Source organism: Neopsephotus bourkii, unplaced genomic scaffold (assembly GCF_033783945.1).
Source record: "Neopsephotus bourkii isolate Nb327-2 ecotype Australia unplaced genomic scaffold, CSIRO-AGI_Nbou_v1 NB_1358, whole genome shotgun sequence".
Classification (NCBI taxonomy): Eukaryota; Metazoa; Chordata; class Aves; order Psittaciformes; family Psittacidae; genus Neopsephotus; species Neopsephotus bourkii.
Window position 1 is genome coordinate 2828106 of NW_026901837.1, and position 14620 is coordinate 2842725.

Consider the following 14620-nt stretch of genomic DNA (forward strand, 5'->3'; position numbering starts at 1 on the left):
TTTTTCCAGGAGATAAGATGTAAATTGGTGGTATAAGTGCCCCCATAGTTCTTTCATTTACCAGTCTAATTACTGGTCATACAAATCGGTATTAGAGTTTGGTGAGAGGCTTATGAGTATTTCAGGACAGCGACCATCATCCTGTACTGAGCCTGTACAGTGCCCAGGGAAGTAGCTGCCTGATACTTGCTTGGCATGTCTGGTCTTTGCTGTAGTTCATATACTGCAGCAAAATTGTCTCAGTGTGATTAAGGATGTGGGAATAACATGTCAAATTCAACCTAAATTCTTTCCGAGGTTTATTGGCGCCTTTGGCATGGCAGTGCCAGATTATATCAACATAGCTAACATTGTAAGAAGCTTTTATTGAATTACATGTGAAGTTTAAAAATAAACTCATAAAATGATCTTTGCCCAAGCTAACTGTTTTTTTTCATTTGTTTTTCACAGCCTGTGAATTGTTTTAAGGGCATGTCACAAATTTAGGTGTAAAAATTGCTTTATGAAATTTTTAGGAGAGAGGTTAAAGAGGTATTAGGTGTCTCTCCTCAGCTGAAACGTTTTTTTAATTCAGAGAGAAAATGCAGAGCAAGATAAAACCAGACCCGTGTTAGTTCTCAGATCACCAACTGTGAATTGTCTGTGTTACGCTCTTAAATTAATACATTACTGAAATGGGGAGAGCAATTTATATCTCCTAGCTATTATTTTACATGCCTGTGCACCTGAGAAAATAACCATTTTATGATCAGCTCCCATGATGAGGAGTTTTGTAGCTGTGAAGTAGGTGTTCTTGTTTCAAGTGACTCCTGTGTTTTTCAACAAAGGGGTAGTCCTTTGAGCCAAGGTTTCAGATTGTGAGGAGCTGCGTGATCATTTAAATTGTACTTTATCTAGTGAATATGAATGCTGGGCTTCCAAAACTTGCAGTTTAAAATCTAACTACAGAGACCATTGTATTTACGCTACAAAGAAATGGGAAAGTTTGGAGAGGGCAGGGAGGAGTGTTAACTGTCATGACATCAGATATTCAAGTGGTAGATAGAGGCATCTTTGCTGTACCATGTGTTAGTGTAAGTACCTGCTTTTATGTATAAATGCCCACTGCTTTCCTTCCCTGGTGTTGCTGTGTTTCCAGACTGTCATGTGCGTACATCTTAAAGGGAAGAGGCTCTGGTATTTTGTGATTCTAAATTGGTTGCCTGCTCCCTCTGCTGACTTGCTTGAGGTACATCAATCACTTCAGTTGTAAAAATCACCTGGTTTTTCGCGTGTGTCACAGCAGAGAAGGAACTGTTCTCTAAAATGTGAATTTTAGACTTAGTATTCTTATGTGAATACTTAAAATGTACTTGTTCTGGGTGTAATAATGTTCTAAATTAACAGATTTCTGAAGAGCTAAATTTCTTGACAGGTTTTCTGTAGCACAGAATGCTATGCAGGCTTTGCCTGCTGAAGAACAGTCCCAGCTTTCTGAAATTTTGCAGAAGGCACTGAATTTGGGATTCTTTCTGCTTTCTGGGAAACTTTCTGTGTAAATAGCCATAAGGTAGTGCAGTGACTGGAAAACCAGCTCACATGGTGACATGGTTAACGTTGATAATAAGGAGCCAAATCTAATTCAGGACATTTGCAGCTCATTTCCACCATGGAGGTAATGGCTGTGTTTCACTTCAGTACTCAGATTTAAAGAATTAGATAAAAGGAAAACTGTAAGGAGTTGGAGACTCAGAACATACGCTGCTCTGACTTGCAGACTAAGCTGCTGTCTGTTTTGGCAGGCAGGAATCAAGCTGTGTCGCTATGACGTCGACAAAACAGTTGTGTAGAGGTCAGAAAACGATTGAGATTTGCTTTAAACCCTTCAGGCCGCTTTTAAATACCTGTTTGGAAAAAAAAAAAAAGAGCTGAAAACATTAGTTTGTTTGTTTGTCTTGAGATCAGGCACACGGATGAGTGATATTGTGACAGGGACAGCAAAGAGTATTGTTAATGTTCATATTCCAGAGGAAACAGAATGCAGAACTTCAGAAGACAAAAGCATTGCTGAGGTTGCACATTCCTCTTTGACAGTGGGCTAAAGCTAAACAGAAGTACTCTGAAATGAATCTTCTTGTGAAGTGTGGAGGACTGTTGAACAAGTGGAGATTTGATGAATTGCCATAGAAAAATGATTTGGTACTTCTAAAAGTAGTGTTTTGTTTTCCAAAACACGGTATTAAAACCCCACCCAACTATTTCTAAAGTGTTTCTTTCTGCAAATACCGTGGGATGGCACTAAGCTTCTGAGTTTGTCCTTTCTGAAGCAGGTATTTTGTCAGCATTTGCCTAACCCACAGGCTGTCACATTATTAGAACATTGCTACTTATTACTGATCTTTGTCATACAGTTTATTGTAAATATGAAAGTATTTTTTTATATCAAGAAGTCTTATGCCATTCTAAAAATGCGTCCTCATTTTGTAGAAAAAAACAGAGAATTTAAGCCATTTTTAATTCTAATTTTAATTTTTCAGAACACAGAGGTTGGCCACGAAAAGAGCCTAGTTATTGTTTAGCAATCAAATAACTATACACAGATAACTAGAAGCTCTAATTTCAGTGTGTGACTCTACCCTGTGTTCATATTATCGATAATGGAAACAGAATCCCTACTTTTTGGTATGCTGAAGGATATACAGTGTAAGTCTTTGTATGCTATCAGTACCACTTAGACTTAAAGCAAACTACAATGTAGGGAGTTTTTACTAACCTGCATGCTATTAAAAGACTCTAATAAAAATTAGTCTCCTATTTTTGTGCTAATACTAATTGCTTGTAATACATGCTCATGTTTGTCATTCATTGCGTGGAACTGTACCAATCAGTGGCTGACTGAGTCTCAGGCACTTATACATGTAAATTAACTATTAGTCTAGTGGGTTTTTCACTTTTTATCTTTTTTTTTAATTATTATTTTTTCTATTATTTTTTTTAACATGAGTCATAATGGGAAAGCAGCACTAGGTCAGAAAAATCTTTTCTCTTAAATGTTAATGAAATGTCTCCATTCTCTCCATTAGCAGGCTCTCCTTATTGGTAATTTGTAGCCTCTGCTTTTATTCTGTCTTGCAGTGAATGCTGGATACAGTAAAAAACATGAGAAATGACAGTACTCTAGCTACTGTCTTCTACCTTCTTTACTTTGTAGAAATTTTCTGTCTTTCCCAAGCTGTATTAGAAACAAGAGCTCATATTTGCATCCCAGGTCTGAAAATGGCTCTTGCTTTTTGATGGAGCTTTGGAGAGTTTTGGGTTTTTTAATGAAATTGAAAACATCAGAATTCCACATCAAGTTGCAGTTCTAGTTAATAAGAGAATGTTATTATGCTTTTCTTTTAGGTGAGGACTAATATTCTTTCCCTACCTGTTTTCTAAGGGTAGCATGCTTTATAGGATTTTTAAGCAAAAAAGTTTGGAACAGCATAGTTTACAGAATATGTTTTTAAAATCTGGTTATTAGCTTTTCTTTGTGATACAAGAAATCTGGTTACCCCTACAGTGTGCATGTATATTGATTCCCTGTGTGTCTTGGTTTTTAGGAATTTTAGCATTCAGAAGAAATAAATTATAAGCAGGTATATTAGACATATACTATAATAGTGAATTACGACATGCTTTTTGGAATGTTGGATCTCATCACAGATGTGCAAATCTGAGGGGTGTGTTACTGATTGTGTGAAAGTTTGGTTTTGAAAAAAGAAAAAATAATCCATATGAATGTGTTCCATGGAACTAATTGGAAGAAATCTTTGCATGAACAGGTGCTTACGTATGGTTCTTTATGAACAATATTGCTTCCAGACTACCTGTCAAATGGAACCTAAGTCTTTTATTGTCTTTAGTGTAGAATTAATTTATGGTTTTTCTGCTGCCCAGAATGATCATGTAGAAATGGGGAATGACAAGGAGTGGGTGGTGGTGGAGTAGGGTTAAAAGTTACACTGGGTTAAATAGTCTTCCTGTAGGTGTATTACTGTTGCAACAACATACAGTGTGAACCGGTGAAAGTGTAGCAGGCTGTCAGTGTGTTGGGTAATGAGTGTATATAGCTCTCGGGATGCCACCACTGTTTTATTTCCTCAGAACTGGGGTCTGTTTTGGTAAGTCAAAATGCAACAAGTGTCTAGATAATAATCAGAGGGAATGCAGGAGAAACAAGTGTAACAATAATAGAAATGGCTGTAACAATGGGATTTTCAGATAATTATTTATTTGTTTGTTTGTTTGTATTTTCATTAGTACAGAGTGGTTTCTGTTTCCTTTAATTTCTTGGTGCTGTAAAGCAGGTTCTTTAAGCTAAACTTAGAGATTGAAAGAAATTTCACTTCATGGCTGATTTTTAGTCATCTTATTCCCTCCTGGGGGGGCCCCCCCCCCCCCCCCAGTTATCACTTGTCACACCCTTTTTTTTTTTTTTTCCTTTTCCTTCGCTTTTTGTGCCTGAAGGTTAGAAGAGGCTGACTGTGCTGGAAGTGACTGCCTGCCTTTTGATTATGCATGGACAGTAATAGAAGGCACTTAAAAAGAACAATGAAATTGCTTATTTTTGTGATGGGCCATCTGTTGAATTGTTTTTTTGCAACAATCACACAATAGTATCTATGTCATATCATTCTATTTTCAACAGCAGCTGATTATGTATAGTTGGCTACTTGTCTTTTTTTCTGAAGTCCCATGACCATTTAAATTCACCTCTGCAAACCTTTGCCTCAAAGGTAATAGAAATGCAAAACAGCCAGTGTGTATTTTCTTTCTGTCTTCTGTTTTTTTATGTTGTTTCTAATTAATTAGGCCTCTTAAATGTTTAGATCTGTTTTCTCTGTCTCCCACCTGTAGTTTTATAATAGAAGTTAACATGGAATCATTTAGCAATTGGTAAAGAAATGGCGGAGTTCCGCAATAAAGAGCGGGCAAGTTTTGAAAGACTGTGGTGCATTCACTGCTTATTAATTATCCCTTTTATTTTTTCTCACCAAGCAATAATTAGAATCTTTCTCCGTGGCTTTCACTAACAAGCGTTTTTTCTAGCTACAAAGCCACTTGCAGATCTATTGCAGCAGAATCTGAAAGCAAGATAAAACAAATGTGTTGTCTTCTACAGGTCACTGACATTGCTGATGCCATGATTCTGAAGCAGCTTTTTGAAAATCTGTTCCAAAATGGGGTTGTCGTTGTGGCAACATCTAACAGGCCTCCAGAAGGTAAAACAAACATGCTACCAATATTATCCAAATACAATGAATCGCAGTAACTTGTAAAACAATTGTATTAAAGTCAATACAGTGTTTAATACTGATGCACGGATTGACTCCACAACTCGTTAGAAGTTGTAAAGTAGGTATGCTTTTTATTCAGCGCTGAGACGCACGGGGATAATTCCTCAAAGGCACGTGTACCTCAGTGTTGTTTCCCTCTACATTTATAAGGTTGCACCATACGCTTATACATATTCATGTCCTATCCCCGCTTCGTATTACAATGAGCTAGAAGGTCCTTTGCGCCTGCGCAGTGCCCCCTCTGGTCATGGGCAGGGGTCTCAAGATGAAGTAAATGAGTGTTCCTCCTGTGGGTAGGGGTCTTCAAGATGAAGTAAATGAGTCTTCCTCTTCTTGAACTTTTCACTTTTTAGTCTTCACGTATGGCCTTAGGGTTTGGTCACAGCCATAAACCATCTGCTTCTCCCCCTTAACAGTAGATTCAGGGGTTTGCTTTTCCTTATCAATAGGTGCTTATCAGTAGAATCAGGCGTCTGCTTTTCCTTGTCAATAGAACCAAGTGTCTGCTTTTCCTTGTCCATAGCTAGTGCCTTTGTTCTGCTTAGTAGGCATGATAGGTACAGACAGTACCTTTGGTTAAGCAAGCCAATTCCTCTAGTCCCCCTGTACAACCCCCCTGTACAACCCCCCTGTACACTGGTCAAACCTCTGCATCAATACTAACAAACTCTCTAGTCTGCAAGAATCTGAGATACTCCAATTTGTCCGGGTTTTTTGTGCTCTAAGGAAGAAAGGTTTTCACTAAGAGGTATTTCTTCCTTCTCTCCAACTCAAGCCGTTTCTTTCCTCCAGATGCCTTCTGTGTTTTCTGACCTTCCCTAAACCAGAGGAAGGGTATTTGGGGCTGGGGAGTTGATGAGAGGTAAAATATTGCATTGGTTTTGGACAATAGGAAAAAATCATATTCTGCAAAAGAGAGGGTAAATGAGAGTACATTCTTTTCTGGTTTCTAACTCAGAAACTTGCAGACTTGATCCACTAGTTTAAAGGAGAGCCCCTTATGAAGATGTCACACTCAGCCTGGTTTGAGATCAGTCACTGGGAATTACTTAGGAGAGTTATTTCCATTGCTAACTATATTTTTAAAGGGAGAGTAGCTAGCTGGATAGATCCTCCTACAAAGTCCCAAAATCTGCATGGGTTTTAACCAAGCAGTAATTGTATTTTTTCGTATAGGAGAAAAGGGTTTGTTATAGAGTAGTATAACTTGCAGGTTTTATGACACTTTAAATTGGTTAATTTCAAACGTTTGCAAAAAATAGTGAAGAGTTACAGTATTAACTGTAACTACAGTTATTTTTTCTACCCAAATTGAGTAAGAGGATAGCTAAAGATTTGCAATGCAGTCTATCTAAAGGGGGGAGAGATTGAGAGAAGAAAACACTTGTGTTTTTACTAGCGGAGGAGGTCATTTCCCATTGGTTTATTTTCCTGTTTTAAGCAAACAAGATGAAATCATAACTACTGTATTTGGATTAACCATAGATAAACTGGATGGCAGTTTGGGGCCATCCTTGTGTTTTTTGAAGCCTACTCTTTCAAGTTCAGGAGAGACTTTTATCTTAACTTGGGGATTGTATTCCACTTACTGAACTGAGACATTAGTCTGTGACCATTATCATACAGGGTGTTGTTTTTTTTAGTACATACTAAGTTACTGTGTCAACCTGTAAGTCATCCACTTGTACTAGCTACCCAACAGACGATGTCAAGAATGACATCTCCACAACTAAACTATCTTGCAGTCCAGATGTTGATCAATGCCTGTCACTTACTCTCCTCTCGCTACTCCTACGTACTCACTGTGTGTGTCTGAAATCCTACTGCAGGAAAGAGAGTTGGGTTAGTGTAGTGTGCTACATCAAGGTTTAAGACTGAATTAATTTGTTTCCTGTGGATACAAAGGGGAACAGTGGCTTTTTCATTAGAGGGTAGATGTGCCCTGCTGCTGACCACTAGTGATACACTTAACCGTATTAAACTTCCTCCCCAAGGGAATATGAGGGGAAATACTGAGGTGCAGTGTTTGAGGAATCCTGGCTTCATTTCTTTACTGAAATTACTGCTTGTTTTTCTCATTCTTACAAAACAGAGGTATAGTACAAAACTCCTTGGCCTTAGTATCTAGAAGAACTAACAGAAGTAGCTGTCTTATGGTACTGTTACATAGTCAGGGGTTTTTGCAAGTAAATATGCGATTGATTGTTTTTTAAACAAATGTATAGCTATCATGATTTGCAGAATTATGAATAATACATGGCTTCATACAATTTTGTTAGTAATTAGGGTGTGGAATCACCTTCACTGATAATTTTCCTAAATGTTTCTGTGTGCGTATCCAGTTTTGTGGAAACTGTTTTGTAGGTGTCCTGTGAGTTTCTCATACATACATGGTGAGTCTCCTGCTCACCATGAAGTGTTGGTAGGGCATAAAAACTTTAGCCTGTTTGTAACCTTTAGGCAGCACAGGGCATATAGGTGGTATTAATAATCTGGTGTGGTCTTGGTGGGGAATTTTGGTGACATCTCAGCTGGGTGCCTTTATTCTTTTCTTTATTCCTTCAGTCAGTCATAGGTGCTGTATTGCCGCCTTATAAGGCTTCCTAATATTAATGAAACAGAGCAGCCCCTTACAGCTTTGAAGTGGTAACATTTTCAAAGAAGTCATTCTGTTATGAACATGTTGGGCAGTTGGATAGTCTCCAGAGAAGAAGTGTATACTCTATAAAATTTAGAGATAAATAAGATATAAATGCTGCTTTATGGTTTTTTTTTTTTACTAATTCACATTTTCTTTGAGTGTGGATGTGCATTTTGTTATGTAATATTTGTTTTTAATTCAGTGGTATTTTTAGTAACCTTGCATAAGTTTGTGTATTAATTTAATTTTCTTTTTATTTTTTGGCCTTTGGAAAGCGATGTTTGCCTGGTAGAATTGCTAGAAGATAAAGCGTACCACAGTACACTGAACTAGAATGATGCAAACTTTAGAAGCTCAGATAGTGTATTTTATTTGACATTGGTTTTTTCCCCTCTGCCAAACACTTGGGACTTAGCAGTTGCATAGTTTTGGCCTTATAATTGTACCAGTGTGTACTCAGCATTACAAATCTTTTTTATGTCCTTACTTTAAAACAGATGCTGGTCTTACTCCTTTTGCTTAAATCAGTTATATTTCAGTAGAGATTGAAGTCATCTTTTGTTTGCTGCCTTTTTCAGAGTTTTTCAGGATGTTCCATTCTTCCTTAAGAATGTACCAAATTTTCATACAGCAAAAAAAAGAAATCAGTCTCAGTTCTCCTCTTCTGCCTTTTGTTCCTTCTCTCTCTAGCAACACTGAGTTTTATTTGCCAGACTAAAAGACAAGCTGACATTGTTATTAATACGAAGTAGCAAAATGGTACTGATTTCCTTTCTTTCAGATCTCTATAAAAATGGTCTTCAGAGAGCTAATTTTGTACCATTCATTGCTGTGCTGAAGGTAAGGAGAGTCACTTGTTAAATGCTTTTCAGTTTTCCCTGCTGTATTAATAGATTAGAAATTTGTACAGGATTGCTTTGATACTAGTTTCCAGATAAAATGTATATGCTTTAACTGTTTGGGGTGAAAGTAATTGAAGGTAAGGCAAAAAGAACCCTTTCTGTATACAATTAAAATGTTTTGAAAGCTGGATATTTTTAGTATGATAGAAAGTTACCTTTTTGACTAAAGTAACAGAATTTTTTTGGGTCTTTGTACTGGTGTGCATGTGCTGTGTAATATAGTATTCCTGTAACAGCTATACTGTGTTGTACTTGTGGACATCTTGCATTTTTTTATGCTACAAAACCTGGTGTTTCATTGGTGTAAAGAGAGTAGTGTTTGGTATGTACCCCTCAGTTACCTTGTTTCTGGGTCTTATGTATAAGTAGTTTCCTGAATGGGTATTTGTGAAGTTTCACATACTGTTCAGCAAGTAGCAGCTCTGAAGACAGCTTCCTGCAGTCCGCTTACTGTCTTCTCTGCCTTTAGCTCACACCGAGCCGTGTGTGTCTGTAGTAGTGTCAGTCTCATCTAACCTGTTCTCTGACAGTGGCTTTCACAGCTTGGACTACTCCTGTCTTAGTTTTCTCTGGGCTCAGAGCCTCCTGCAGAGCTTTTGTTTGGGGTTTAGTGGGGGTGAATGAGTGGGTTGGTTTTGTTTGTTTCAGAAATTAACTTCTATGGTCATAAGTCTTAAAATAGGGCTTTAGAACTAAAGGTAGTTCAAGTTCAGCATAGGAGCTTTAAATTCCTTTAAAGTTCTTGGGAACATGGGATGAAGGGAAAGTATTTACAGTACATTTCTGTGACGAGGTGCTTCACTTGAAATAGATTTCAGGCTGTTTCTGTTCCTCACACATGGAATGCATAGACACCAGATACCATGGTAACTGCTATATAAAAATCTTTCCTTGTCTTCAAATGATAAAAAGAAGTGGTTTCTTTCCTAGATCTAGAGTTATCCATGCTCATCCTTAATTTTGTTGTTGATTTTATTTTCTTTGGACAATCTAATTCCAGTATCTGTACAAAGACAACTACAAACCAATTTCTGTGGAATAAGCAAAAAGTGAAACAGCACTCTATGGAAGATACAGTTACCTTGCAAAGTTTGTTTGTATTGCCTTTCTAGGTGATAGATTACAGAGGACAAGTGATTGCTGAATGCCTGCAGTGAAAGGTGCAATTGATAAATTCCACTTTTTGAGGCCATGAAAAGCTACAAATCCTCCAGCTGGTAGCTGCAGAAAAGCTTCAGGTTTGTGTAGTTGGGGAGGCCAGTAAGGCTATTGACAGCATTTCCCGCCCTATGCGTGTCCCCTGCCCAATTCTGAACCTGTCGGTGTTCTCATCATTTGAAATCTTACGCAGTGTGAGATCTAATGTTTCAGTGATTCCTTAATTCTGTAACTAAAGGAGTAGTTTTCATAAGCAGGAAAAAACTCTCAGTTATCAGTTTGTTGTTGTGGATAAAATTCTTCAGGAATTCTTTATGGGAGGGCTTAGTTTCTGCAAGAGAGAAGAGTGCTTCTTCAGGTCATGAAATTTCAGAGACAGCTTTACAGAGATAAGTATTAGGGAGGAAAATCTTTTAATTCTGTAATTGCAATTAGATTCAGGCCCTTCTGATTGCGCTTTTAATCTTGCAGGATTTCTTACTGAGCATCTTAAAGTGCATGAAACTCCTAAGTGATTTTTTTCCTTTTTTCTTTTTTTTTTTTTAACAAAGGCAGGGAAACACAATCACTGCTCACTGTTACTCTGTGCAAGTGCTGAGAGCAGAAATACTCCACAAATTGTTGATCTAAACCAACAAGAAATAGAAGCATTTTCTAAACGTTTTAAAACTGGTTTACAAATAAAGCTGCGTATCTTAGAATTGTAGAATCACAGAATCATCAGGGCTGGAAAGAACTTTAAGATCAAGTCCAACCAGTAACCTAGCACTGCCAAGTCCACCACGAAACCTTGTCCTTAAGTGTTACATCTACACGTTTTTAATCCCTCCAGGGATGGTGACTCCTTCACTGCCCTGGGAAGCCTGTTCCAGTAATTGACAACCCTCTTGGTGAAGAAATTTTTCCTGATGCTCAACCCAAACCTTCCCTGGTGCAATTTGAGGCCATTTTCTCTTGTCCTACCACTTCTTATTTGTGAGAACAGCCACCTCCTCACTACAACCTCCTTTCAGGTGGCTCCAGAGAGCAATAAGGTTCCCCCTGAGCCTTCTTTTTTCCAGGCTAAACGACCCCATTCCTCTAAGGACTTGTGCTCCGGACCCTTCACCAGCTCCATTGCCCTTCTCTGAACCTGCTCCAGTACCTCAATGTCTTTCTTGTAGTGCGGGTCACAGAACTGAAAGCAGTATTTGAGGTGCAGCCTCATCAGTGCAGAGTACAGGGAGATGATCACTGCCCTGGCCTTGCTGAACCTCAAGCAGTTAGCCTCAGCCAGTTGACGCAGCGTGCCCATATCCCTCTGCAGAGCCTTCTGGCCGTCAACCAGATCAACACTCCCACACATCCCCCTCATTTTTAACAACTTGATGCAAGAGCTGAAGTGAGGCTCTTAAAAAAAAATAAAAATAAAATCACACTTTAATTTACTGGTTTGCAGTAATTTTGGCACATTTTAGTTCATGCAGATACTTAATGAAGACATTTGCATCAACCATTGAGTGTTCTGGAATCCTGATTCTAGTTCAGTGGCTAGTTCCAGTGCTTCATTCTCTGGGCAATCAGGAAGGAAAGCTCCTTCAACTGTTTGTTATGTAGAGTCTGTAACTTAAATGAGCAGTTCTTGAGTTTCCAAAGGTTTCCTGGAACCACAGTGTGTAGCTCTAAAACATGAGGCTGAGTCAAAATGCCAAATATTTAACTTCTGCATTTTGTCAGGTTTTCTTCATGCAGCAGACCTGCACTGCACTAAATTCTAACTGAAGGTTAGGAAGTTTTAGAGCTTTTCACAGCCTGAGGGTACCTTTTAAAGATACAGTTCTAAAATAAAATGTTTGCTTTGACTACCCACATTTTGCTTAGAATCAACCAAAAACCTGTTGTCAGTGTTGTCAGTATTGTCAGTAGGACGTGAAATTACTGTAATCTTTCTGTAGTGAACTTCTTTTGTTCTTCTGCTGATAGGGACCAAATATTTATTTATTTTAAAACTATTTGGTTAAAAAGACTTTTAACCATAAGCATTGTGCACTCACCTCAAACAGAAAGCAGTATATTTTTATACACTCTATTGTTCACTGTATTTCTCAGAATAGATCAGTGATTATTTATTGCCATTGTTGCCTGCTCTGGTGTTAATTAAAATACACCCTTTCTTACAGAGCAGGAAATGGAGGATTTTAAAAGTGTTTTCACTTTTCAATAACTTAGTTCGAATATGTGAAAAGTACTTGTTTAAACCATTTACAGCTGTCCCTAGGGAAACTGTGGGAGTCAGTTTTGTACAAAGGCGTTGGGTAGATGTAAAATGTCTTTGATGGGGCAGTCAGCTTTTGTCCAACCACCTGTGTGAGAAATGCAGGGATTTGTTGATTGGGGGATCTGCCTCTTTTACCCCCTCCTTACTCCCCCCGCAAAAAAAAAGTCATCTCCTTGATGAAATTGATTTGTCAGTTTGTTCCAGTCTAATGGTGTGATAGCCCAGCAGCTTTCACTATGTTGAATAGTTAAAACCTGCTTTTGAGGTCAGTGTCAGCCACTCTGACCCTTGTGAACTGTCACCTGAGTCAGAATTGCAGGGATTAGGCCTTTGATATTGTGATGGCTTTGCCTATCAATTGACTTTTTCATTACTGAAGATGTTGGGCCTTTTGTTTCCCTTCTTAGTATGTAACGAAGCAAACTCCTAAGTAGAAGGAGCATTTGTTCGTGTTCTTTCTGCAAGTAATAGAAGTACTCATCTTTTGTGAAGTGTACCTAATTAAACATAGAAAAAGTAAAAATAAAAAATAGAGCATGATTGCAAGTATTTTTTTGCTGAACATCAGTATAATTTCTGGGTCATTTCAGTTTGACAAATTTGTGAGTGTCAACTAACAAAATGTATATGGAAAGCAAGGTGTCAGATTAGAAGTTACCAGCACTTTCTACATTCAGCCTTCTAAGCCTGTGTGTGTGTTAAATTTAAACACAAGGGTTATTTGAATTCTGTAGTTTAGAGCACTTAACTGTTAATATTTTATAACGTACCTATTGCCTTAGTGCATTCACTAGATTTTAAGCTGTTTGGTTTGCTTACTTTCTATGTCCGTCTTACACGTGCTTGATTCTGGGAGGTTTATTTAGGTGTAGATCAAAACTTTACCTTGGGATAAAAGAGTTGCTCAGTGTTGGGCTCCCTGCCTTCTCACTGCTTTTGATTGTTAAGGATTTCCTGAGTTCTTGCTTGGTTTGGTTACTCCTTGACTAAAATGAATAAATCAAAGCATATTGTAGATATGGAATAGTTGATTCCTGCTGTATCAGGGTAAATTAGTCTAATTACACGTGGCAGTTTTATTTGCTTGTGATGTAATGTGAAATGAGGTCCTACATCCCCCCCAAAAGCCTGAGCCAATTAATAAAGCTTTTAAGCTCTTTGTCACAGGCCACCATGGAGGTCTGCAGAGAAGAACTTTAATCCAATAAACATTTCATTTAGATCATGAAAAGAAAGCATGAGAAGAAGCTCCTACAAGAGAGGGTGTTACCAGCAATTCTAGCCACGAAGAGATGTGAGGAATTTGCCAAATTAACAGAGGCCTTCATATTTAACACATAAATGTGTCAAAACTAATAATAGAATAATTTAATTTGAGTTGAACCTTATATTGTTAAAATTCTAAGAAGCCACAACTGTTTTCTTCAAAGACTTTGCTGTTGAGTTGGGTGGACGGGGCAAGGGGAGGTTGTGAGAAACCCAGATAGCAAATAGCACTGGCCGAAGCTGGTGGAAGGGGGGGGAAGGAATAGATAATTAGGTGTAATTAGTGTGTATGAATTGTTGTCTCCCTGCCCTTGGCTTGAATAAATTTCAGAGGGAAAAAAAACCCTAGTGGTGAAACTGCTTTGATGTAAGAAGAGTCATTGTGGTTTGGCAGCATAAAGGCAGTGTTTTATACTTCTTACATAATGGTTGTGATACAGAAAGAGTGAATGGACCCTGCACCCCCCAGCCTGCTTTACAGCAAGGACTTTTGGATTCCCTTGAAACAAAATGCATCAGAAGTTGGTAATGAGGCAGTGGACCTCATCAGAGCTAAGCGTAAGCCATCTTTAGCCTTTGTTTAGATCTTAATCGCATTTTTCTTTATTCTGGGAAATCCAGTTTTGTAAATCAATACTACTTTTTTTTTTTCCTCCTTTCCCTGCCTGCCAACAGTTCTGGCAGGAGCAAAGGCTAATACTGGGGGAGAAATACAAATCAAATGTTAGAAAGAAAAACAACAGCAAAAAAGGAATCTAGACAAATAACTTCATCCAGGGTGTAATTCCAATGAAGTGCATCCATTCGGGGTCAATTTGACCCTCAGCTTACAAAACACCATGTTATAAATTCGGGGTGAACTCTTGGCATTTGTTTTTCGCAGAGCACCACAGCTTGTTTATTAGGAGATTGAAAGTTACAGTTGCATGGGTTACGCAGTGGTTCGTGGGTTAGTTTTGGTTTGCTTGGTTGGTTTTTTATTATTACTTTCTGCAAGGAAGATTTTTCCTAAGTGATGTGAAACAGGGAGAGCGGTTCGGTGTAATTCTTACTGCATGAAAGTTTACTGTGCCATTCT

The 14620-nt window shown here is 38.2% G+C and overlaps 1 protein-coding gene and 1 long non-coding RNA gene across 4 annotated transcripts in view; both read left to right on the forward strand.

The window, feature by feature from the left end:
* The window catches only part of AFG1L (AFG1 like ATPase), a 58495-nt gene that overhangs the window by 15543 nt on the left and 28332 nt on the right, over positions 1–14620 (forward strand). For all 3 annotated transcript variants that reach the window (XM_061366777.1, XM_061366778.1, XM_061366779.1), the window contains exons 6-7: positions 5144–5243; positions 8741–8799. In XM_061366777.1, coding sequence (XP_061222761.1) covers positions 5144–5243; positions 8741–8799 — 159 coding nt within the window. The remainder of the gene's footprint in view (positions 1–5143; positions 5244–8740; positions 8800–14620) is intronic.
* Positions 437–2416, forward strand: LOC133219461 (uncharacterized). The gene is made up of 2 exons (XR_009727450.1): positions 437–1228; positions 2074–2416. It is a non-coding gene; the product is annotated as an uncharacterized LOC133219461 (long non-coding RNA).